The sequence below is a fragment of the Theobroma cacao genome, chromosome 10, assembly GCF_053813885.1.
Source record: "Theobroma cacao isolate CCN51 chromosome 10, ASM5381388v1, whole genome shotgun sequence".
In the NCBI taxonomy this organism is placed as follows: Eukaryota; Viridiplantae; Streptophyta; class Magnoliopsida; order Malvales; family Malvaceae; genus Theobroma; species Theobroma cacao.
The window spans coordinates 3,504,988-3,530,110 of NC_142648.1; the positions used below are offsets into that span (position 1 = coordinate 3,504,988).

General features: G+C 33.5%; 3 protein-coding genes across 4 annotated transcripts; 2 read left to right on the forward strand and 1 right to left on the reverse strand.

Moving 5' to 3' along the window:
* The first annotated feature begins 1,071 nt into the window (after positions 1 to 1,071).
* On the forward strand, positions 1,072 to 9,565 carry LOC18586304 (uncharacterized). Of its 2 annotated transcripts, XM_088802537.1 has the most exons (20): positions 1,072 to 1,089; positions 1,255 to 1,428; positions 2,380 to 2,449; positions 2,894 to 3,260; positions 3,351 to 3,514; positions 3,585 to 3,764; positions 3,891 to 4,004; positions 4,085 to 4,143; positions 4,411 to 4,477; positions 4,614 to 4,665; positions 4,773 to 4,865; positions 5,047 to 5,130; positions 5,252 to 5,676; positions 6,502 to 6,563; positions 6,872 to 6,941; positions 7,404 to 7,484; positions 7,583 to 7,684; positions 8,230 to 8,354; positions 8,730 to 8,847; positions 9,052 to 9,565. In XM_088802537.1, the coding sequence occupies exons 1-20, from the start codon at positions 1,079 to 1,081 to the stop codon at positions 9,223 to 9,225; spliced, it is 2,592 nt and encodes an 863-aa protein (XP_088658663.1). In that variant the 5' UTR covers positions 1,072 to 1,078; the 3' UTR covers positions 9,226 to 9,565. The 2 variants fall into 2 exon arrangements, with proteins under 2 accessions (XP_088658663.1, XP_088658662.1); XM_088802536.1 differs by having other exon boundaries at positions 2,894 to 3,514.
* A 2,223-nt stretch (positions 9,566 to 11,788) lies between these two features.
* On the forward strand, positions 11,789 to 16,971 carry LOC18586305 (ferric reduction oxidase 7, chloroplastic-like). The gene is made up of 9 exons (XM_018129458.2): positions 11,789 to 12,133; positions 12,216 to 12,309; positions 12,420 to 12,617; positions 13,558 to 13,792; positions 14,443 to 14,770; positions 14,860 to 15,136; positions 15,594 to 15,849; positions 15,949 to 16,384; positions 16,557 to 16,971. The coding sequence occupies exons 1-9, from the start codon at positions 11,902 to 11,904 to the stop codon at positions 16,724 to 16,726; spliced, it is 2,226 nt and encodes a 741-aa protein (XP_017984947.2). The 5' UTR covers positions 11,789 to 11,901; the 3' UTR covers positions 16,727 to 16,971.
* A 644-nt stretch (positions 16,972 to 17,615) lies between these two features.
* LOC18586306 (putative serine/threonine-protein kinase PBL7) lies at positions 17,616 to 22,221 on the reverse strand. Its single transcript, XM_007009599.3, has 5 exons — positions 21,941 to 22,221; positions 20,768 to 20,961; positions 19,401 to 19,590; positions 18,766 to 19,157; positions 17,616 to 18,256 (listed from the first exon to the last, which is right to left on the reverse strand). The coding sequence occupies exons 1-5, from the start codon at positions 22,053 to 22,055 to the stop codon at positions 17,996 to 17,998; spliced, it is 1,152 nt and encodes a 383-aa protein (XP_007009661.3). The 5' UTR covers positions 22,056 to 22,221; the 3' UTR covers positions 17,616 to 17,995.
* Between the last annotated feature and the right edge of the window lie 2,902 nt (positions 22,222 to 25,123).

Below are 25,123 nucleotides of genomic sequence, written 5' to 3' on the forward strand. Positions count from 1 at the left end.
AGTGATATTAAAATAAGTTAAAATCTTCGCTAATGTAGAATCTTATAAGAAATATACCGATCGACATAGCCCTTACTAATGTAAAGGTCTCTCTTCTTATAGAGTTGATGTAAAAAAAGTATACTTATAAAGAATATCTTTTGAATTATAAACATAAATCCGTAGCACTTCATTTAATATTTTATTTTCATAAAATATATGTGAATTAAAAAAATTTGTTTTATTTAAAATGTAAAAACATATATACCCTAACTTTATTTTGTTATTATTATTTTATTTTGATCTTTAAATAAATTTTTTTATGATACTAAATTAGGTACATTGTGAAAAGTATATGAATAGTACAGATAACAACATTTCATTTTCAATAAATAATTGTCATTGCCGACACAATGATAATACGGACAAGGAATTGCTGAATTGGCTGTAGCAATTGGCTACATTATTATTCTTATTATTATTTTGTGAGACAAAAAGAGAGATAATGGCAAATATAAACAAAGATAATTATTAATTAATTAACTTTACCCCAAAGTTAATTAATAATCTTGTCATTTAGCGGTACTTAGTATTATTATTTTGTTATATTAAGTAACGATAATTAATCAGAGTTCATTGACAAGTTTAATGCTAAAGTTTTTTTTTATGAATTATAATAACAAATCTGTAATAGCAAGGTTTATCTGATATATATAAATAAGAAATGTAATTTCATTAAATCACTTTCATTAATAGGTAATAATTCACTTAGTTCACAATCCTTTATTCATCATATTTCTAAGATATATAAATAAGAATTTTAATTTCATTGTATAACTTTCATTAAAAAAAAATTTTACTCAGTTTAGAATTCTTTATTCATTTATTTTAAAATATATTAAATATTTATATTTATATATAGTTATAATTTCAAAATAAAAATGAAAATATTAACTTGTAATTCAAATATTAATAAAAATATTAATTTTTGAAAATTCAACTCTGGTAATTTTATTATTATTCTGATCTCTGTGTCAAGGAGTTGCTGCCGATCGTGCCTTTTCCCCGTCTTCGATCTCCGTGTTAAGAAATCACCCACATGGTAATAAGGTGACGCTAATCTCGCCCATTTGCATGTGCCCTGTCTTTCCATTACTCTCCCTTCTCTCACTCCCTCACTTCCCTTCTCCCTAACGACCAAACCCCAAACTCTCTCTCTCTCTCTTTCTCTTGTATCTCCTTTTCTTTTGTAGTCCATTGTTTTTTCCGTTGCAGGAATTCAAGGAAGCAGAAAAATCTCCGAAAGATCCTCTCGTTCCGTCACCGACATCCCTCACAGACCAATCAAATCGATCCACCTTACCAGGAACAAATGAGATCCTCCGCCACCAGCATTACTACAACCACCAAAGCCGCGAACAGCCCCATTATAACCTTCGAGCACAAGAGGTACGCTCTTATCGCCACGTGTTTCCTTCCACTTGTCTCTGTGATCCACAAAAATTTTGATCAGATCTTTTTTTTTTCTCAGTGAACTTTTTCTTACTGTTTTTTTACTCCGAATTTTTATCCGTGGTTCCTGAAAATTATATTGGATTCTTGATTTGGACTTGTAATGTGAAATGTAATTTATTTTTTTTTCTGAATAAATTTGAGTGGAAAAATATGAGCATATGTTGTTTTCTAGTGTTACTCGGCAATCTCTGGATGCCGATTGCAGGTAAATTCAAGCTCGATTTCGATGAATTTCCTTTTTTCCGGCTTTTATTTTGATTTTTCTGAGTTAGATTTTTTGTGATTGATTTCGTGATCAAGATCTTATTGAATTTGATCGCACTTTTAATTTAGGAATTAAGGAATGTGGTGGCGGGTTGCCAGTGATTTACTTTAGCTTTTGCTGAGAACGTTGTTGAAGTCTCTGATCTTTTGTTGATTTTTTTTCATGGAATGTGGTTTGATTTTTTAGCAAATTGAGCTTCCATTGAGTGGAAAATGAGTGATAATGGAAAGTAGAGTAGTTTAGGTTTTAACTAGGATATGTTGTTGTCTACTGTAAGTAGGCTATTTTTCGAGTTTGATTGCAGGTGAATTTGAGTGGTATTTCGATTAAACACATGTTATTTGGCTTTTAGTTTGATATTTCTTTGTTCTTGCTCTAGATTTTATTTCCTAATTTAATAAGTTTAGGTTAGAATTGCAAGTAATTTTTACGTTTAAGCTAATTTTTGCTTAGAATGTTTTGGGAATCCATGATTGTCAGAGGCTGATTGCAAATAATTTAAGCTAATTTTGCTTAGAATGTTGTGGAACCTTTTGAGCTATTTTTTGTGGAATGTTCTGTTGTTAATGTGAAGATTTTGTTGAACATTTTGGGGTTATTAAAGCGTTTATTGTTGACAGGGATGCGTATGGATTTGCAGTGAGACCTCAGCATGTGCAAAGATACCGAGAATATGCTAATATCTACAAGGTATTTTTCTTGACCGTTTTTGTGCTTATATTGCTTTTTATTTTATGCTCATCACCTTCTTTTGGCTGCTGAGGAAGAAGAAAAGTATAATTAAGTGCCAACTTATATATCTTGGTGGATATTGAGTAATGTGTCTTACTCTCTCACTTAGTACTGAAATGGGTGATAATGTGTCATTTAGTTATTCTCTGAAAATATAAAACAACTTAAGCAAATAACGTCAGTTAAGATTAACATATTTCTTTTAATCCTTTTTCTCTTTTTCTTTCCCAAACTCTCTCTCTGCACTGATATGGGTCCTGAATGATAACAAGCTCTATGATTCAGAACTTTAATTAATTTTCTTTGCCTAATCTATGGGCAACTGAATGGAGATAAAAGGAAATAATTTTGACTAAGATGAATAAAAGGTTTATATCCTGTCTATACCCATGACTTTTTTAGGAAGAAGAGGAGGAAAGATCAGATAGGTGGAATGATTTCTTGGAACGCCAAGCAGAGTCTGCTCAATTGCCTGTCAATGGGATATCGTCAGAGGAAGGCAAGGAGGCCTCACATGCTGAAGCTGCAGAGGATGGGAACAATGAAGTACAGAAGGAAGCTGAAGGAGATGATTTATGTGAAAAGAAGCCTGGTTCTGATAGCCTGTCTGAGAATGACACGGAAAAAGACAAGGTACAGTCTGCACCAGAGAAAAGAGTTCATCGGATCCAAATATGGACTGAAATTAGACCATCCCTTCGGGCAATTGAAGATATGATGAGTATTCGTGTAAAGAAGAAAGGCAGTTTAAAAGATGAGCAAGAAACGGGTAGGGGGAAGCCGCTAACTCCTACTGATGAGGCTAGATTCCCAAAGGGTGCATCAGAGGAGGATTCTGAGGATGAATTTTATGATGCAGAGAGGTCTGACCCAGTTCAGGATGCCTCTACAGGTGAGAGCATGAGTACCACAACAGGTGCTGCTGCTGCTGTGGATACAGCTCCTACAGAATCTTCATTTCCCTGGAAAGAAGAGTTGGAAGTTCTTGTTCGTGGTGGAGTGCCAATGGCTCTTAGGGGAGAGGTACTTATGTACTGTTGTGCTGTCAATTCTCTCTTGATTTTCCTCTCTCTCTCTAACTTGGTGTTTTCAGCTTTGGCAAGCCTTTGTTGGTGTAAAGACACGCCGAGTGGACAAATATTACCAGGATCTGCTTGCTAATGAAAATAACTCAGGCCAGAACACCGAACAACAGAGCTTGCAGACAGATAGTAAGGATCAAACCACAGAGTCCATAGGAGGGCCTGAGAAATGGAAGGGGCAGATTGAGAAGGTTATTCCATGTGCTGTTTTCTGAATTCTGTATTGTAGTTTCATCAGCAGCTGCTGCTACCTTTATATCTTTGTCTATGGTGTTATTAATTTGAGTTGCCTAACTGATTAGTTGCTCTAAAAACAGGATTTGCCCCGAACATTCCCAGGTCACCCTGCTCTGGATGATGATGGTAGAAATGCTTTGAGACGGTTGCTTACAGCCTATGCTCGACATAACCCCTCTGTAGGATACTGTCAGGTATTAGGTTCAGATATATGTTAGCTATGGTCATGCTTGCAGTATTTTGGCTTTTTGGGATAAGCATTTTTCTCATGCAGGCCATGAATTTCTTTGCTGCCTTGTTACTCCTCTTGATGCCTGAAGAAAATGCCTTCTGGTAGGTTCAGAGACTCAGTTGAGAAAATTCGTTGCAAATCCAATATTCCTCATTCTATTTGTGAAATTAAGTTTTTAAGGTTTTAGATCAGAGCATATTTTGTTGCTGGAATATAATTAATTTCTGTTGTGCACATGATTTGCATGTTTTCTTATCTTGTTTATTTGGTGGGATTCTCTCTCTTTTAATGGCAAGGATAGCGTTAATTTTTTAAAAATAACTGCTCTATTGGCTTTTTATTCTTCTAAGTTATGGTATAAATTTCAGGGCTTTGATGGGCATTATTGATGACTATTTTGATGGCTATTACTCTGAGGAAATGATTGAGTCTCAGGTAATTATTCTGCATAACTCTTTCTTTTTGTTGGTTGATTTTCTACTGTTTGCTTTCTCTAAATGAGAATGTTAAAGTGGTTGATGATATAAGTATGCTTTAAGTAATTATCCTGGTAACTTGTGCCTTTTGTTAGGTTGACCAACTTGTTTTTGAGGAGTTGGTGCACGAGAGATTTCCCAAACTGGGTTTGTGTTTACAATATTTGTTCTTTTGTGTTTGAAATTTCCCTGATGTTCTCTTTCCATTGAATTTTTTGGGAAGCTTCTGATTGACATTTTTATCTTTATTGCAGTCAATCATCTAGATTACCTGGGAGTGCAGGTGGCATGGGTTACTGGACCGTGGTTCCTTTCCATTTTTATGAATATGCTTCCATGGGAAAGTGGTCAGGTTTCATGCTGTGTCTTTTAGCAATATTTAACTAGTTGCATAATTTATCACAGTATTTGAAAGTTTCTCTTATAATTGGGGCCTTTGTTGCTAGTTGATTGATGTGCTTTCTCTGTTAATAATTGGAATATTTAATGCTTAGTTACAAGCTTTCTGATGGATTTCTCTCATCACAGTGCTTCGAGTCTGGGATGTGCTACTGTATGAAGGGAACCGCGTCATGCTTTTTAGGACAGCACTTGCTTTAATGGAGTTATATGGTAATGGGTAAAAGACACAAGAGTGTTTTGAGTTTTATGATATCTTTAGGATGCTTGAAGCCTGAAAATAGTGACAAATGAGCTATTCTAATCTACAAAATGTAACTTATTTTTCTTACAGGCCCTGCACTGGTTACAACTAAGGATGCGGGAGATGCAGTTACTTTACTACAGTCATTGGCTGGCTCGACATTTGACAGCAGCCAACTCGTATTGACAGCTTGTATGGGTTACCAAAATGTAAATGAAAAAAGGTTGCATGAGTTAAGAGAGAAGCATCGTCCGGCTGTAATAGCTGCAATTGAGGAAAGATCAAAGGGGCTTCAAGCTTGGAGGGATACTCAGGGCCTGGCATCTAAGCTATATAATTTTAAGCATGATCCTAAGTCAATGCTTATGGAAACAAATAAGACAGGACGATTGGTTGATTCACAAGCAAATGGGAATCTCTCTCGTTCAGAGTCCGGATCCACTAATGCAGATGAAGTTTTTGTTAGTCTGACAGGAGATGCTGAGTTGGATGCTGGTACAGATCTTCAAGAGCAGGTAGCATATACCTTTCCCCTTTCAATGAATATAATATTTCATTGTTTAATGTTAAATTCTGTCTGTCAGTGGAGGATATTGGATCCTTAGCCAGTACAATGGACTCATTTTGCATGACCACAAACATGTTTTGTTTTGCACTGTAAATTGGAAATATAAAGATATTTCGAGTAATGTGATGTTGTATTCTCATGTTATATCCTAAGTTTTTTCTGCTTCAATATATTATTGACCATATGGATAGTGTGGTCCAAGATTTAACAGAAGATATTGCCTTATAATGAGAGAATGATTCAGAAGGATTTATGTTGCCAATCACATTTGGTTGGATGTATGGGTTAGTTAGTTGAAAAATTCTTCTATTTACCATGCTGCATGCATATGCAAGATTGTGGGCATGAGCTCACTTTCTAGTGTCAGATTCTTATAGCCATATAGGGATTATTTTCAAATGCTGTCAAGGCAACTGATCATCAAATTGATCTCAGAGTTCATATGAGGACTATTATTTTGCTACGTTATATAAACTTTCGATGAAAAAATCCATTTATTTTCCCGTGTGGATTTGTTGCATTCATTTCATACATGTTGAAACTTTCCACCTTGATTAACATAAGTCTCACTATTACCATGTGCACCAAACCAAAAGTTTAGAGGGCGTGTTACGTGTTGGATTTATATGGTGTAATAGGCACTGGCAAGTAGATGAGATTAGGAGCTTATAGATCGTACACAAATATATTCTTTGCTTGTCTTGTGTTCATGCATGAGATTTTGATGACCTGTTGATGTTCTCATAGTCTTAATTTCTTTTAAACAATGCAGTTGGTGTGGTTAAAGGTTGAGTTGTGCAGATTGCTGGAAGAGAAAAGATCAGCTGTCCTCAGGTTAATAATTTTTATTATGTCTATGGTTTTCAAGATTTACAATCCTCGGTTTGTTGTAGGCTGTTTAAAGAGGCAGTATAATATTCTTTGTTGGTTGCAGATCTGTTCCTCACTTGCTCTTTAACTCTTTTATACTCAGACATATCTTAGCTATACTACAATGGTTTATAAATTGGATATATTTGACTGCTTAATGTTTGCATTTTAGCTGGAACTTAAGGAATATTTGTTTTAAATGAAGCTCTTTTCTTTTGCCAAACTCACCTTGATAAATCTGGCACTGACAATTTCTTCCCCATTTGTATCAGATCTGAGGAGCTGGAGACAGCTTTGATGGAGATGGTTAAGCAGGATAATAGGCGTCAATTAAGTGCTAGGGTACAGTAGAATATCTTCATTAGTGGCAGCTCCTTTGACATGAACACAAAATATATAATTGTTCTTCTTGCAATGTTTGCCATTTTTCCTTGCCCGAATTTCATAATCGATTTTGTAACTTGTTCTTAGGATCATCATTAAACTACAATTCATTCCAATGCATGCAACTTCTTATGCTTGTTTTAACCTGGTACCTTGGGCTTCTTTATGCAACTGCTCTTTGGATTCTGGATGTCCATTCTATCTCTAGCTACTACAGAGTATGAAATTGATTATTGTTATTATTGAAGTTGCGGAAAACCTGTATTTTTGGTTGTCATGACGCATGCCTGAATAAATGTAGACAGTTGGCTAGGAATCTATATGTTTTTATGTTTGGTGTTTTAATTCTGACTTGAAAGTTGCTAGATGTTTTTACCAGAGGAATATATTGCATGCTGAGTATCTGCTTCTGATCTTTAGGTGGAGCAATTAGAGCAAGAGGTTGCTGAGCTTCGTAAGGCACTTTCTGAGAAGCAAGAACAAGAAAATGCAATGCTTCAGGTTTGATTAGTTTTCTTCATGTTTAATTAGTGGAAGATTATCTCCTTCTCTTGTTGTACATGTCTTGAAGATTATGAGATTTGTTACGCATTTCATAGGTCCTAATGCGGGTGGAGCAAGAGCAAAGGGTAACAGAAGATGCTCGCAGATTTGCTGAGCAAGATGCAGCAGCACAAAGATATGCTGCTCAAGTGCTTCAGGTACTCTTTGTGATTATAGCTCTTGCTTTGCCATGTAGCTTTCATCAGATATTTTACATTGCTCTTCAAAATATGTGGGCAGCAATTTTGCCCTTGGTTCTTGACTTGAAATTAATGATAATATCCTTCTGGCTTTATGATAATGGTTTGAAACTTATAGGTCTTTTAATCACTGTAAACATATCATCTTTTTCAAAACTGCTGCAGCACAAAACAAATTTCTTTATTGCGTCTCTTGATTTTGGTGCAAAATCATCGTCACCTAGAATATATTTTAGGCACCTATCCAGCTGTTATTAACTGAACTCTGGGACTTACACAAAACAATGTTAGTCAATGTACTAGAGCCTATAAACTTTAAAAGAATATGCTGTTTCCCATTTCCCCATCAAAATTTTCACCTCGCAAGTAATCTAATGAGGGACCTAACATTGTTTTAAGTTCTTATATCTTTTTCTGAGGAAAAATATGCAAATAATATATGTATATTTTGTTTGGTTCCATTTGCACCTCTGCTCTTGGCTTTAACTTTTATGTTAATGCAGGAAAAGTATGAAGATGCCATTGCTTCTCTTGCTGAAATGGAGAAAAGAGTGGTAATGGCAGAATCAATGTTGGAGGCTACCTTACAGTACCAGTCTGGACAAAGTAAAGCACAACCTTCTCCACGGTGTGTAGTCAACTTTACCGATTCAAAATCTTTTATGCTTGGGTGAAAACTTTTGGTTTCATTTGTTGTGTGTGTATATATGTTGGGGGGTGGATGGGTTGCGGATGACTCAATAAGTTGTTGTTTTCCTCTGATTTTAGTCTTTTCTATTTCTTGCAATGCCATTTAAAAGCTATGTTCTTTTCAATACTTAATTATAGTTTTCCCTTTTATTCTTTCTCCTATTTCCACCAACACTTAACAAAGAGCTGGAAAAAATGCTTTAATTGTCGCCACATTATCTATATGCAAAAGATGTTGTGAGCCTATATTTTATTTTTGTGCTTCTCATGCTTCTGTATTGATTTATCCCTTCTAATAAATGTAAGCTTGCAGATCATCGAATCCAGATTCACCAGCACGCAGCAATCAAGAGCTCCAACAAGAAATTCCTGCACGAAAGATTAGTTTACTTTCTCGACCATTTGGACTTGGCTGGCGTGACAGGAACAAGGTTAGTTTTGAGGCATTCACAATCTTATAAGTTATGGACTCATTGGATGATTGCTCTGCTTGATTAACCTGCTGTGCTGGCTTTACAATTGGCAAAACTTAGCAATGAGCAATCAGAGAGATTTCTTTCTATCCTTTTTATTATAACAAAATTTTATCAATGTATTAAACTAAGATTGTTAATAAGATTTATCGAACAAAACAGGGAAAGCCAAGTACTGGTGATGGGGTAAATGATGGGAAGCCCTCTAACGAGGGACAGAATACAGAAATCCAGCAGAAAGACACAAATGCTAAGGAAACGAATGGCAAGGACATGAATGACAAGGACACGAATGACAAGGAAACAAACAGCATTGAAGTTCAAGATAAGGAGTGAGAGAATTGCTAGTTGGTCGTGTTAATACCTGCATGCATATCCTTCTTTTGCTGCCTCCAGTTCTTCCATTCATTGGCCATTTGGTAGATAATTTTTCTGTAACGTTGGCAATTCAGGAAGAGAGTACAGAGAAGTTGGCTTGTCTGTAATTTTTGATTGGAAAACCATTATAATGCTGATATCCATTATTGTTTGTTCGTTTCTTAGATAGTAATAATAATAATAATAATAGTTGGTAGACCTGAGGAGAATGTAAGAACATGAGATAAATAGCGAATCAACTGTAAGTATATGGGGGGGGGGTTTGTAATCTCAGTGCATATCTTCATTTGTATATTTCTGTTCTCTCCTCTCTCTTAACAGCAGACTTGGTGAAGCCCTTATAGCCATTGTACGAAAGATCAAAGATCCGACTTCCGCCTTCACCGGGGACTGAAAGGTTAAAAGAAGGGTAAGCATTCTACAGTTGTGCAGCAGCTTATGCATTTGTATCAAAAAGAAAAGTAGTATTTCCATAGTAGAATGACCCAAACTTATTTAAGCCTAGTTATGCTAGATGTTAAGAAGAACCAAGCTGTGACATGGATCGGTGTCTTAATAGAGAACCTTACAAACTCACCTAAGAAATTTTATCTAAATCTTGCCTTTGATCGTAAGGCATTAATAATTTTTGTCACATTTATTGTGGAATACTATGTTTGATTGACTGACGTAGATATACATGATATTGTTTTGTTTGTTGAAATTAAAGGTGTGGGTAAGATTTCTCTCTTCGTTTTCAACCTCCTGGGCCATACATCCCTCTGTCATATGGTGCTCCAACCTATTTAACTTTGCCCATCGCTCATGTCACCATCACCTTCACAGTAATGAAAATCCAGCAGAATAATTGACGAAACTGTTAGTGGTAGATGTTATATTCTGGTGAAATTGATCCTCCTGAACACATAAAATGGAAAATTACATCTAGGATTTGCAATAAATTCGGTAATATATATCATGAATCCAGCCAATAATAGATGAGAATGGGATGGCAACGTGAAAATTACATATAAGTTGACAAGTGGGTTTTTATTCTTCACTTGAATTTGAGTTTTTATCGAAACTATATTGATTTCTGCCAACACAGATGCTCTACATTTAACATCTGTCTCTGGTATTTTATTATGTTTAAAAGGTATTTCTGGGTTTTAGTTCTTTTTATCCTTTCTCGGATTCTTTATTTTTTACTATACTTTTTCATAATTTTCTTTTATATTTAGAGAAAGAAAATTTAATTTTTTTTTAAAAAAATTATGTAATAATTAATAAATCAAATATTCGAATGTTTTGATTTTTTTTATGGTTGTATATCTCCTCAACAGATATTTTAGGGTTTTTAATGAATTGATAAGTGATCATAGCATTTTCTGACATTATGAGAATGTTTAAGACATTTCGTTTATAATAATGATTTTTATTTTTTATCATAACTTTGTATTGACAAAAATTAGTAAAGCTTCAATTACATTAAATGATGAAACGGTCCATCAATGATAAATCAAATACACTCATTAGAATATGACCCAAACCTGAATATTGATGGAAAGAAATTGACAGGTCTAACCTGAATATAAGAAAGAAAACATATGATTCATTTTTGAGAATAATTTAATTTAATAATTGTTGGTTATTATAATATTGGAAACATCTTAAACCTAAACCTTGAAAACCACCAGCAAAAGGGGACCCTCCAACACCTATACCAAATCTTACTGCTTGTTTCAGGTACATAAAAGGAAAGCTAATGTACTGGAATAAAACCTTGAATCCTCGTCCAAACTTCCAAGTTTGGACTATGATAATACATATTATTTTAATCGATTATGATATTATTATGAAAATATTTATTTTTAAAATAAAATATGTATGTTAAAAATTAATAAAATATAGGCACTTTAAGCATAAAGGTTTGTTCATGATTCAACATTTTTAAATAGCTGAACGGAGCTTCCATTATGAACAGAATGCCATGATTCTGATGGAAAACTACACTCAAGACATTATTGGGGTACGGAATGAAGAATTTGACAAAGAAAGGGAAGCCACTCAGCTTCGCACAAATTTTTTGTGAACCTGAATTTGGACAACCATGCTCATGTAATTTGCACTGATAAGTTTAATTTTTTCTCTTTTGCAATTTCTTTCTTTGCCATAGAAAAAACTCAAAGTCATTTCAGTTTTTTTTTTTGGTTGATATTCTTTTAAAGTTTGTGGTGGTGAAAATCTGTCTGTCCAATCTTTATCATGATACTCAAATGCTTCAACCCTTTTCTGCTTTTTCTCACACTTATCACAAACTCTAACCAAGAAACCTTCCAGGTTGAAATTTGGAAGTAAATGAGTAAAATACCAGCAAGTTAGCTTGTACTTTCAACCTGTCTACATCTGTATTTATGTATATGATACTAAAAAGCATTTTCTTTCGTTCTTTTTTCTGGCGGCAATTCATTTCTGATCATATATTGAACCATATCTGCATGTAATTTTCTTTGTATACAAACGCCTGGAAATGGGTACCACAAAGTTTGGATTTTTTCAAACTCTTTTTTGTATATATATTCTTTGTGGTTAGTTCTTAGCAGAGATAAGATTAAGGAATACTTCTTGCAATTCTTGTAAAAAGCTTTCTTTGCCATGGACGCAAATCAATTGAACAACCCTCTTCTTTTGAGTGATGGAGTTGAGCCTGATTATGTCAAAAAATCATCTTTTTTAGTATCATCTGTGAAATGGACTTTAAAGATTGTAATGTGGGTGATTTTCATTGCTTGGGTTGGTCTTATTTTTCTGTATCCTGGAGAAATTGGTAATCAGTTGGCTGAGAAAATAATTAATGCCACCAGGGGATCTGTTTTTGGGATTACAGGTTTGTTTGTAACTTCATTCTTCTTTTTATTTTCTTTATTCTTTGCTTAGTTATTATCTCAAGGTTTAATGGTGTATTTCAGGAAGTTTATTCGTGGTATTCAGTGCTCCGGTTCTTATCATTGCATTCCTTGCTGTAGCTCATCTTATTATCTCTGGTGGAGATGTGTTTGAAAAGTATGTCATTCCCACACTCCAATTTGTTCTCCATATATGCCTGAACTTGTCTTAAGTTATTGATGTAATATGTATATTGTCTTATGACATGAAATTTGGCTTGCTTATAGGAGGAAGACCTCAAAAAGTCCTAGATTTCGTTTGTGGACTTTCCCTGTTCTGGTGGATGGACCATTTGGGGTTGTATCTGCTGCTGAGCTTATTGGGATTATCCTTTTTGTTGTGTTTATTTTCTGGGCTGTGTATGCTTACACCTTGCGGAACCTTAGCCTCATGACTCTGTTTGACATTCCTTCTACAGAAAAAGGGTAAAGAATTTTGCGTCCTTAATGATTAATAATAGTACTGCTTATTTTATCCGTTTCAATTGTATGGACTTTTTTCAGCATGCATTAATTCTGTGCTGAAAATATTGTATGTGTTCTTGTAATGATCTTTACACTGTTATGGCTGTAACTTTATGTGAATGGTCTTCACTGCTTCATTCAAGGCCGTAGGACCAAAAAATTAATTGGCTTGACTGGCTTGAGATAAGATTCTTTGAAACCATAGATTGTGGGGCTTCGTAACTGCTAATACTGTAGAGATGTTTCAATTTTCCAAAAAAAAAAATATTGTGGAAATGTTTCATCTGCCAAGCTGCAAATTTTATAGAAACTTTGTTGTTCTTTCTGCATCAAATCAATAGTGTTTAACTTGGCCAAAATTATTTTGTTTTGCTTGTACATAACCATTCATGTCATCTGACCATCTTATACGAAACTTGATAATTCTGCAATATCCCAAACCCTCTCTTTGAATCTGTAGAACTGGATTCCAGATGTATTCACGTTGAAATGGTTGTTATGATGCTTCCTTGTTTAATTAAGTATCACATTAATCTTCTTTTCTTTCACATACTAATTCCATGGAAAAGGCGTGATTCCTATGAACACCTTTGGAATGACTGAATTTAAGGTTGAATTTGAAGCGTTTTCTATGAACAAAGTCAGTGACGAGTATTTACAGGAACCAGAAGATGCTGTGATTTCAAATTTCTATAAGCAGAGTCTTAATCTGAATTTTGCAACTGTATATTTTATTAACAGTAGAAGTGTTTAAATGTTCACCACTTTAAGAAATTCGTTAGTAGCTTCTGAAAGTTGTCACTTACAAGTAATGCTAATTCGCTTCGGCAGGTTCATGTGCTTCATAGTAATTCAAAATTTCTTTTTCATAGAGGACTAATATCATCTTTCATCTTTTCAGTATAGTCATGTTGGAACTGACAGGACTCCGGTTTGGAATGATCGGATTACTCTGCTTAGCATTTTTGTTCCTCCCTGTTGCAAGGGGTTCACTTCTTCTTCGTCTTATAGACATCCCTTTTGAGCATGCTACAAGATATCATGTATGGTTGGGACATCTGACCATGACGCTCTTTACACTCCATGGGCTGTTCTACGTAATCGCATGGGCAATAAAAGGAACCCTCCTGAAGGAAGTGAGTCCCCTATCAGTTTTCTTTCTGGTTTAACTCATAATAGTTTTCTGCATGCACTTTTTCCTATATATAATTTCCATATGTGCATAAACCTGCCCTATGTTTATTTCTCTTATGTAGATGCTGGAAGATGCATATCTATGCACGAGACAAGTTTTTGATATTCTTCTTAATTGAATGACCAAGTTATATGATTGCATTTGAAACATGTGAATAATCTAACAGCAAAAGAATTACAGCTCAAGGAAGTGGAAATAACTTATTGAAATAGCTGCGGCATATTCCACTGAAAAGCTGTTGAAGCTAGTCAAATTTAAATTAATAAATCAACACATATACAGTAAATAGAAGTTGGAAGAATTACAGATTGGGGAGTAATGACTGACAGCAATAAATGGCCATCATATTTGTGCTACAATTTGTTCCTGGAAGACTTTACCAGTTATCTTCATTTTTATTATGAGTTTAATTGTTTGATTTATGACAAAAGCTATTGATTGGTGAGTGAACTCTAAAGAAAATACTGTCAATTCTTTTCTTCTTCTTCTGTTTTACATTCAAAGTATGTGAAGTCTTAAAATTAGATAGAGGCTAAGATGAAGAGATTGAAGCTAGCTGCTCAGCTTTTCCATTTTAATTCTTTCATGCAGTTATTGGAGTGGAGAAACATTGGTATTGCTAATCTACCAGGAGTTATCAGCCTTTTAGCTGGCTTGTTTATGTGGGTTACATCACTTCATCCAGTGAGGAAGGACTACTTTGAGTTATTCTTCTATACACATCAACTATATGTAGTCTTTGTTGTCTTCTTGGCGTTGCATGTTGGTGATTTTGTTTTTAGCATAGCTGCTGGAGGAATATTTATTTTCATGCTTGATCGCTTCCTGAGGTTCTGCCAATCACGAAGGACTGTGGATGTACTTTCAGCAAAGTGCCTTCCATGCGGGACAGTGGAATTGGTCCTCTCAAAACCTCGAAGTAAGAAAAATCATTCTTCACAAATTATTTGTTTCCTTGGGTATCTATTATTACTGTTTTGTGACTTGTTTTCTGATTGAAATATGTAGATTTGGGGTACAATGCACTTAGTTTTATTTTTCTTCAAGTTCGAGAATTATCTTGGCTGCAGTGGCATCCATTCAGTGTTTCATCTAGTCCTCTAGATGGTAAATATCATCTATCTATTCTCATAAAGGTTCTAGGGGGATGGACTGCAAGGTTAAGGGACAATATCTTGAGTATGTCCGAGACAGAACCACAAAAGGATCTTCCTTTTCTGACCAAAACCACGATAACAGCTTCTGTTGAGGGACCTTATGGGCATGAATCACCATACCACTTGATGTAAGTACTCCCGTATCTTTGATCTCTTGTATGTGCTTATTAGATGTTGTCCACCTTTGGTTAGTTAACTGGTTTTTTAAATTCATATTATACAATATATGAAAGGAAATTTGCTTTATTTTGGATGTCATGTTGGCCAATACCAAGCTCTCAATTAATCACTCAGGACAAATGCTTTCTTCTTTTCTGACCTGGCAAGCACAACTTTGTGATGGCATGTTTTAGTTTCTGTTTAAAACTATTCCATTATATAATACAAAAACTCCAAGATGATTGCATTTCAATAGTTAAGCTAATGTGCATTAAAGGCAGAATATGGCTACGAAAGATTTTTCTATTGCGGATATTTCCTAACTATTCAACAAATTTAGCTACAGCAGTTTTCACTGTCGGATATCCAGATTGACTTTGGAGTTAGCTTCATAAAAAGCCTGATGTTATGATTTTGTTTTCACAGGTATGAGAACCTAATTTTAGTGGCTGGTGGTATTGGGATTTCACCATTCCTGGCTATTCTAAGTGATATCCTCCATCGTGTAAGGGATGGAAAGCCTTGTCTACCAAGAAAGATTTTGCTTGTTTGGGCTGTTAAAAAGTCAGATGAACTTCCTCTTCTTTCAACAATTGACATGGAGTTGATTTGTCCTTTTTTTGCTGACAAAGTAAAAATTGAGATTAATATTTATGTCACTCGAGAATCAGAGCCTTCTTTGGTAGGTCTACTTTATGCCCAGCACTTCTACTTTGCTTTTGAACATAATAATTATTATTATTATTTTTAAATTTCTGCTGCTGTTTGATGTTTTCTGCAGGAAGAAGGTAATGTTCATGTGGCTTTGAACTCTTCTGCCTGCCCTCTCTCTGGTTGTAACATGTCAATTTTGGTTGGTACTGGAAACAATATATGGTCTGGCCTGTATGTTATCATATCGACTGTAGGATTTGTTATTTCAGTGGCTTTGTTGCGTATCTTCTACATAAATCCATACCAGGTATCTACCTGGTGGTACCAGGGTTTTCTTTTCATTGCGTGCATGGTTGCAAGTGTTATAATCTTTGGGGGTCTTGTGATTAGTTTATGGCACCTTTGGGATAAAAAAGTTTCTGCAAGGGATGAACATGAGGACAATGACAGGACAAAGGTTAAATCTGCTCAGAGCAATGAGACTGTGGCAACCAAAGATTTGAGGCAGAAGAATCTTGAAAATTTTACTACTATTCAATATGGTTCCAGACCAGACTTCCAAGGTATGTAACATAAGAAACTTTCAGACTTTTTGCTCAATTCATTCATTTATCCTTGCACAGAAATTTCAGTAAGATCCACCCTTACTGTTCAGCAGTCTTGCTTCAATCCAACTAACTTGGAAGGCTAGTATTTCTTGAGTGTAATTGTTTTTCTTTTTTCCTTTCTATGCAGAAATATTTGGATGCACAAGCAGGAAATGGGGCCATGTCGATGTAGGTGTCATTGTTTGCGGTCCTCCAACTCTTCAGTCAAGTGTTGCCAAGGAAATCAGGTCACACAACATTAGGAGACAACGCCATCAAGCGATTTACCATTTCAACAGTCATAGCTTTGATCTATAAAACTCCAAGACCAAAAGCTTCCTCCTGATATAGTTGTTTAAACGATATAAAAATGCTCCCCCTCTGAAGACTACTTGTATAGTTACATGTATGGAGATGGGGAGGCAGGATGCATATAAATGTATATAACATGTATAGGGAGATCTGCCAATCCAAGACTCAGATAGTGCTGTTTCAATGTAATGAAGATTCTATGTACATATTTTTAGTAACTTATATGCAATAATTTCTCTGTTTCTATGTAATGAAGGTCTTACTTGTATAGTAAACACAAGACAGTTAAAAGGAACCTTTGTGTCCAGAGAGTAGTAAGTACTAGAAAATGGTTCATATAGGGATAGAATGGTTTTTGAACAAGGGAATGTTATTCCTCAATATGCAAATCATTTAATTCATTTTTTTTATATTATCACTATATGTTTTCCTTTTTCTCTTTTCCTCTCTTCTTTGAATACCCTTTTTTTTTTTTTTTTGTTTCTTGCACCCCTTTTTTCTCTTCATTTCCCTCATTTGCTGTTTGCCATCTTCTCTTTTGGGATCTTCATATATTTGTAGTAGGTCCTTATTAAGATGTCACTTGAAAGCAAAAACTTTCTTCATTGTCAATTGAGTGAAGGACAAAGGACTCCTCTTACCAGGAGCCAACATCACCAAAAACACTTGAACTAGTTAGGGCAAAGCAAGATCCATGCAAGGAAACAAACCACATGGAGCTGCTAGCTTTAAGCCTTTGAACTCTAGGCAGACATACAATAAACAGAAAAATGGAAGCTACTCATATGACTCATCTATAGCTTTCTGTAAGCAAAAGCTGGCGACAAGGAAAATTGACTACATATAGCAAGGTGCTAGCAATGTCAATGAGAATGGAGAAATATCAAAAAGAATATTGACAAGCAGATGTAAAATGCTCTTTAAGGGTACACCAGTTTTCTATATCAAAGACATTTTTAGATACAAAGCCCCAAGCTCAATTGCAAATAAGGAAAAGAATTTTGGACAAAAAGAAGAGAAAAAGGGAGGGGGGCAAAAGGGTTTGAAGAAAAAAAGAAAAGGAAAACTCCTGTTACATCAGACACAGTGTGGATGGACATCGAACTGACCACCTGGACTTGCAAAATTCCACCCACGAGGGCAGCTTGGCAGTTAACTCTGGGCCAGTAAATTGAAAATATCAAACATATAAACCTGTTGTTTCCTTAACTCAATCATCAGCTGCCAGGGAATTCGATTCTTTCAAATGAGTAATGCTTGATTCCCCTAGCTGCACTATTCCCTTCTCATTCTTGGAGTGGAAGAACCTGTACGAGATCCTTGAACTGACTGAGTTTCAGGATCAAACTTTTGAGAAGCAAGATAGGTGAGGGCAGTGACTACATCAGCTATAAGTGGCCGCATATTAGGCTGTTCCTGAACACACATTGCAGCCACAGCTAGAGCTTGGTACAAACCCCTCACTGGGTATTGGCCTTGAAGTAATGGGTCAGCCATTTGTGCAAATTTCCTTCTATCTTTAAACAAGGGTCGAGCCTGTAAAATGAAAACAAATTTACCAAACATTTATAGAATTAGACAATTGAAAAAAACATAGATTTGCAAGAATTGTGATCTTTCTTTCTAGTTCTGGCAGTCCTAAAATCCATTTTCCTCATTGTAGCCAACCCACCTACACAGTCCACTCTAAAATGGATGTCATTAAGACTCAAAAATCAAATAATTCTCATAACAACTGACTTATTCCCAACAACTATTAACCATTTAAAGGCTACATCTATAGGCTAATCTTTCTGTCACATCTGTACTTATTCAACATATATCTAATTACTAAAGAGTCATACAGATTAGGGTTTCTAGTAGCAAATCAAGATTCCATTACTGGCCTCAAGCTTTGAGGGGATTTCAACATGCTCATGCAAAAATATAAAGCCATGATAATAACAGATGAATCTATCTAGAAGGTTACACACATGCCACAGCAACACAATGTGTCCTTGAATTGCCAGCAATACAGTAAACAAGAGAAGTCAAAGCTCTCTTACCCAGGCAACCAGATTTTGCTCACCACCAGCTCTTGAATTGTCAATAGCTTTCCTTCCAGTAATGATTTCAAGCAGAACAACCCCAAAGCTATAAACATCTGATTTCAATGTAAGCTGACCAGTCATTGCATATTCTGGTGCACAGTATCCATAGGTCCCCATCACTCTAGTGGATACATGAGTCTTATCCCCAACAGGACCCAATTTGGCCAAGCCAAAATCAGATAGCTTTGGATGATAGCCTTCGCCAAGCAAAATGTTTGAGCATTTTAAATCACGATATATGACAGGTGGGCTAGCTTTATCATGCAAATACTCCAAACCTTTTGCAGCACCTGCAGCTATTTTCATTCTTGTATTCCAATCAAGTTGCCTTTTGTCGGGAGGTAAATCTGGAATAGAAAAGCACATGAGAAAATTATTAAAATAATCTGTGTTAAAGGATATGTAGGACACGATAAGAAAAAAATAACTCCAAGAATGGACTAGGCAAATAGAATCTAATATATCTAACACCAGAAACTCAGAATAGAAGAATTTGGTATTAAGATGCTAACTTGATGCATGACATTCAATGGTGTGATAAAAACCAAGACCTTGGACATGAGTCTAGAGATGAGTATTGAAGTACATACCATGTAGATGATCTTCCAAAGATCCTAACGGCATGTATTCATAAACCAAAAGTCGCTGATCTCCATCAGCACAATATCCAATTAAGTTGACAAGATTAGGGTGGTGAAGCAGGCTCAACATCAATACTTCAACAAGGAATTCCCTGTTCCCTTGCAGTCCATTACGATCAAGCTGCTTGATTGCGACAACCTACGCAAAACAGGGTTCAGGTCAACCAGATTTGTTAAGTATGGTTAAGAGACGATTGATTTCTGAGACAATATTCACGAAGAAATCTGAAATCCTGCAAGCCAATTATCATATTTGTAGCTCTGAATAGATAAGCAGAACAAAACAACCAACATTTGGATTTCTATCCTCAACTAAAGGTGTATAAGATCATTGGAGATTAGTACACTGTCTTATGGTTAAGGTTATACTCTTCAGGAATGAAAGAAAACAAAAGGAGTAAATAGGGATTATTAACTGCTCACCTAAAGACTTGCTTTTATACTTAAATCATTTCTAATTCCTCTTACATAATACTTAGAACAAAGGCATCTGATATTTGCCCCCAAAATTCATTGGTAAAATGGTAAGCACTTTTATGTAGGTGGCAACAAATATAAAAGAGTTGACCCCAATTCTAATAAATGAAAGTTACAGGAAGGAGCTGGAGATGGACCTAGAGACTCTTAATTCACAAGCATGTATTTGATAATGCATCAAAAGTAACCAAAACCTCTAAAATAATTCTAAGAGATTTATCTATGTTCGCTGCATATGCAATAGAGAGCTTATCCCAGCACAAACACCATCGAACTCAACAAGACTTATTGAATTGTTACATCATCCACAGGTATGTATATACTAAGTAAGTTCTACAAATGTTTTCAGTCCGTACTACAACACAAAATGTCAGTTACAACTTCAAAAACATCTGCCACAACTTAAATTTGGGAATTGGTAACCATTCTTCTTTTGGCCAATTAATATTACATACATTTGAGAAGGGGGGAAAAGAAGATGATGATCTGTTGCATTCAAACGCACATGACTCTAGCAGAAACTTTATGGGAAACCACTAACATTTAAATTTGACTATTATTAACCAAAGAAAATTTAATTTAAAAATACAAAGATTGGTCAAAATTAAATTCAACCATCTTAAAGAATTATAGGTCAAAGTCCAACCTCCAATATCACAGAGTTAAAGCATACATGGCAGAACAAAATATTGAATACAAAAATAATAATTAAAAATGCTAAATAAAGAGCAAAAACAAAAAGGTAAACTTAAACCACCCAAATTATGAGAATAACAAAAAGGATGCTTTCTCATGTATTTGTATTTCCTATTAAAATTAAAGTCTGATAACACACATACCTGATTAGTGCTCTCCAATCGCCCTTTATACACTCGGCCAAATCCTCCTTCACCAAGAAGGCAATCTGCCCTGAAATTCTTTGTCGCTGCAGCCAATTCACGAAAAGTAAATGTATGTGCCGCAATGTGATCAGAATTCCCATCCTTGGTAGCCTCCTCCTTACCATCTGGTACTGAATTCACTTTCAGCTTTTCTGCAATAACATGAAACCAAACTTTTATATTAATACCATCGAAAACCGATTTTGAAACGTGTAGCACTACCACATCAGTAGAAGCTGAATATATAGATGAAAACCACACAAGCAAGATTCAACCTTTGATACTCTTTTATCATATAAAACAAGGTGAATCCATTTTTACTTATAGTATTCTATTTCTTCATTCAAATGATAAGTTGACAGAATGATAAGATTTTTGGACTAGCTAGAACTCCATAGGCTTTTTCAAAGGCAATTTAACCTAAACATAACATCAAGAATCAACAATTACTTTTTAACTCTTGAATTGTAATGATAGTATCAATTAACCACAAAAACACTCCATCAGAATTCACAAAACATAAAACATATAGCTTCTACTGATGCGTGTATTCAGAGAAAAGAAACTGAGAGTAATTTAATTAAAAAGATCAGAAAATAAAATCTACCAATCCATGATTCTTCATTACCCATATTAACACTAAGATTAAAAAGAAATACTTGAAATTCTTAGCAAACAAATTAGCTGAATTTCACACTCGTTTAACAACTGAGATTCCAAATCAGTATAAATAGATGATTAATCCAAAAATTAATAAAATTTAAAATTACTAAATCCCATAAAAATTCTAATCTTAATAGACTCGACGTCCCAAAATTCTCATCAATTTCAGACTTACTCATAATTTCTAAACAAACCCAAGTTAGCATTTTTAACCAATAATCAAACAAAAACAAAAAAAAAAGTAACTTTTCTTCCTCAAATCCTACATCAGATCACACTGAAACATTGAGAACCCAGAAAACTAAAAAATTCAAAAAATTAAGCAAATGGGTCTAGCACTCATCCATTTGCAGTCAAAATAAATGGGAATTCACTAAAATTTAAAATTAAAAAAAAAGATCAAATCTTTCTTTCGGTACATTAAAAAAGTGGTTTTTGAAACAGTAAGAACATATTCGTTATAAGAACCTGAAGTAGATGGGATCTGATCATCAGAGTTTCTGTTGCTGCTGCTGTTATTATTGTTTGGGAGCTTCTTCTTTGCATTTTTGCTTGATTTTCCACCACAAGGGAACCAACCCATATGAACTTTTTATTATTTCTTTCTCCTTTTACTTCCTTTTCTCTCTCTTTCTTACCTCAGACTAATGACTGTAACAAGAAGAGAAAGAGAGAGACAGAGATAAAGAGAGAGCCAGGAAAGAGAGAGAAGGAAATCAGACCAACACACACACTTAGGAAAGAGAGAGAGAGAGGCTAAAATTCACAAGAAGAGTTATATCTTTTTTCAATTTTTGGTATCTTTTTGCTATTGTGCCCTTTGTTTCTTAGCAAATTGTTAGTTTTGCACAAAATTTAAACTTTTCCAATTTTTTTGGGCTTATTTCTTCTCATTAAATCTTTTATCTTTTTTCTTTCAGCTTATTATATTTTGTTATTATTGCATTTGGTTTCTTCCAAATAAATAAATAAATAAGTTTTGAATAGTGTATAATATTTGTTTTGTGATAATTTTTTTAAAAGAATTTTACATTGATTCTTATAAATCTTTTGAAAATTATTTATAAATTTTTTAATTAATATGATAAATATATCATATAATATGTGTTTTTGATTTTAAATTATTCATATTTGACATTACCACTCGTAATTTTTTTTAATTTGACGCGTAAGTATCATATTTCTATTTAAAGAAATTTTCTTTTTCTAAAAGAAAATTCATCATTTCTTACACGTTAATAACAAGTAATCAGTTATATTACAATAACGAACCCGTAACATATATACATCTTAATATTTTTTATTTATTAGAGAACTTAAGTATTATTGTTTAATTTTTTTTATGATGTTTATTCAATTCAAAATCAATCAATAACAAATGAAAAGACTTTTATTATATTTAAATTTTCAAAATATTTCTAATTTAACCGATGTGAAATTTTTTTTTCACAATTGAATAATTATAATCAATATAAATGAAAGAAATTGAACACTTAGTTCAATTAATCATCTTACAATTAAATCCAATTTATCAAATTAACAGATTAAAATCGAATCGCATTTTTATCAGAAATTAATATTTATTGAAATTAAGAACTATTTCTATTATATAACCTACCTGACCATCATATTGAAAAATAAATTATTAAGTTATAATTTCCATAATAATATTACTAGATAAATATTGCCAATAAAAATAACAAAACCATTAAAAGTAATAGTACATCTTTTATTTTTTTAATAAAAAATATACATGTTTATTTAATATATTAAAAATAATTAAAATTATTTAATAAATATAGTGTCAAACATTTTAAAATAAATATTTGCTAGCAAAATTCAAATATTTTTTTCTTTTTCGATCCCTTGACTCTCATGTCATTTGTATTATTTTTGAAAAATATATTATATGAAATGATTCATTTCATGATTAATTTTTATACGATTGGTATTTAAAATAAAAAATAATAAATTTTGAATTTTTGAATTTTAACAAAAACGATCATATATTTATAAGAAAAATAACCCTTCGAAATCCTCTAAAAAATTGAAATTCATACATGCATTGTGATGTTAACTTAGGGTTTACAAGATTTGGTCCAAACATTTTAAAATTAATAAGTAAAATATTAGTAGTAATTAAATAATTAAATATAAATAAATTGGGGGTAATGTGGTCATAAATATATTGTTATAAATTGTCTTAAAGACAAAATAATAATGGGAATGACAGCTGGTGCCAAATGGCTGCGCCTCTATATTTGCAATATCTACACCTGGGTTTTGGTCTCCTACCATACATACTATTAATTGTTTTTCATTTTTTTTCTTTTTTTTTTTTTATTTGTGAATGTTGGTGTGACAACCAAGTGCATATTGGCTTTATTCACCCTTCTAGAATAAGTTTATTATTGAAATTTGGGATGAAATTGAACAAACAAATTATTGATTTAATTGATAAGTTTATCTCTTTTAATAATCATGTAATTTTTATTCAATTTTTATTGATGTTAATTTCGAGATTTGAATTTATTAGTGGTTTTATATTGATGTTAATTTGAAATTCATAATACATATAGTATGCCATATCAGCATTAAATGACATAAAATTATAGATAACATTTTTAAATGATAACAATTAATCAACCGTTAATTATAAGAATTTATTTAACCCTAAAACAAAAAATATAAAAATTTGATTTCATATTGAAATTTATTTAAAAAAATTTAAATAGTTCAGGAATTTTTGCAAGTATTATGATATTTAAAAAAAAGTAATTTTGCAAATATAATGCATTTAAAAATTTGAATATTTTTCTTTCTTCTTGATCTTCAAGTCATATTTTGTATTTTCAAGTCATAATTACTATTTACAAATGAAGGAATTGAGGTTCAAAACTCCAACAATTCTATCCTGTTCAATTTAGTCCCAAAACATACCAAATTAAATATATTTGTACTGTGAATTTAGTTTGTGTGGAGGGAGAAATTAAAGCAACCCTTATTAAATAATGAACCAAACAAGCTTTTGGAATTAGGGAAAAGGATAAGGTAAAGCAACAGGTGAAATGACCCACTTTCTGTTTTTGCTCCAATTAAGACTGTTTCAGCCTTCTTTGTATGAGCTTAGTATTTTGTTTGACCAAACTAAATTATGTTAATTTTTGTTTATTATAACTTCAGTTTGGATACTTTTATGGTCACCTTGAATGAGTCAATTCTATTAGTAAGAATCCTAAAATACATTTAAAATATTTATATAATAACATAAAATCTCGATGATAATTCAATTAAGACTCTTTACATAAAATTTCTTCAATATACCAAATAAATTATCTAACATGTACGTAAAAAAACAAAATACGGTACTATTTGATTGTTAAGTTATTAAAAAGATATTTTATCGAGATTTAAAGGAGAATTTGCGAAAGGTATTATCAAATTTTATGAGATTTTACTTTCATATCCTTCAGCTTTGAGAGTAAGATTCAAGCTCAAAATCCTCACATGCATCATGATTCATGAATGTAGCTGTGCAAGAAAAAAATTTCTAAAAGTAGGGTTTGGCTTGTGAAGGAATACACAAAATCAGAGTAGCTTCCAAAGCAACCAACATTATGATATCCTTGTGATTATATTTATTTATTTTAT

Bases quoted from the DNA above. Each gene is read 5' to 3' on its own strand.
- LOC18586305 (XM_018129458.2), top strand. From the start codon at position 11,902: ATGGACGCAAATCAATTGAACAACCCTCTTCTTTTGAGTGATGGAGTT. The intron at 13,793-14,442 runs GTGAGTCCCCTA...TCTTTCATGCAG, and splicing joins AAGGAACCCTCCTGAAGGAA to TTATTGGAGTGGAGAAACAT. The intron at 15,850-15,948 runs GTAGGTCTACTT...TGTTTTCTGCAG, and splicing joins GAGAATCAGAGCCTTCTTTG to GAAGAAGGTAATGTTCATGT.
- LOC18586306 (XM_007009599.3), bottom strand. From the start codon at position 22,055: ATGGGTTGGTTCCCTTGTGGTGGAAAATCAAGCAAAAATGCAAAGAAG. The intron at 20,962-21,940 runs GTTCTTATAACG...ATGTTATTGCAG, and splicing joins TCAGATCCCATCTACTTCAG to AAAAGCTGAAAGTGAATTCA. The intron at 19,158-19,400 runs GTATGTACTTCA...TTTCTATTCCAG, and splicing joins TTTGGAAGATCATCTACATG to ATTTACCTCCCGACAAAAGG.
- LOC18586304 (XM_088802536.1), top strand. The intron at 6,942-7,403 runs GTACAGTAGAAT...TCTGATCTTTAG, and splicing joins GGCGTCAATTAAGTGCTAGG to GTGGAGCAATTAGAGCAAGA. The intron at 8,848-9,051 runs GTTAGTTTTGAG...CGAACAAAACAG, and splicing joins GCTGGCGTGACAGGAACAAG to GGAAAGCCAAGTACTGGTGA.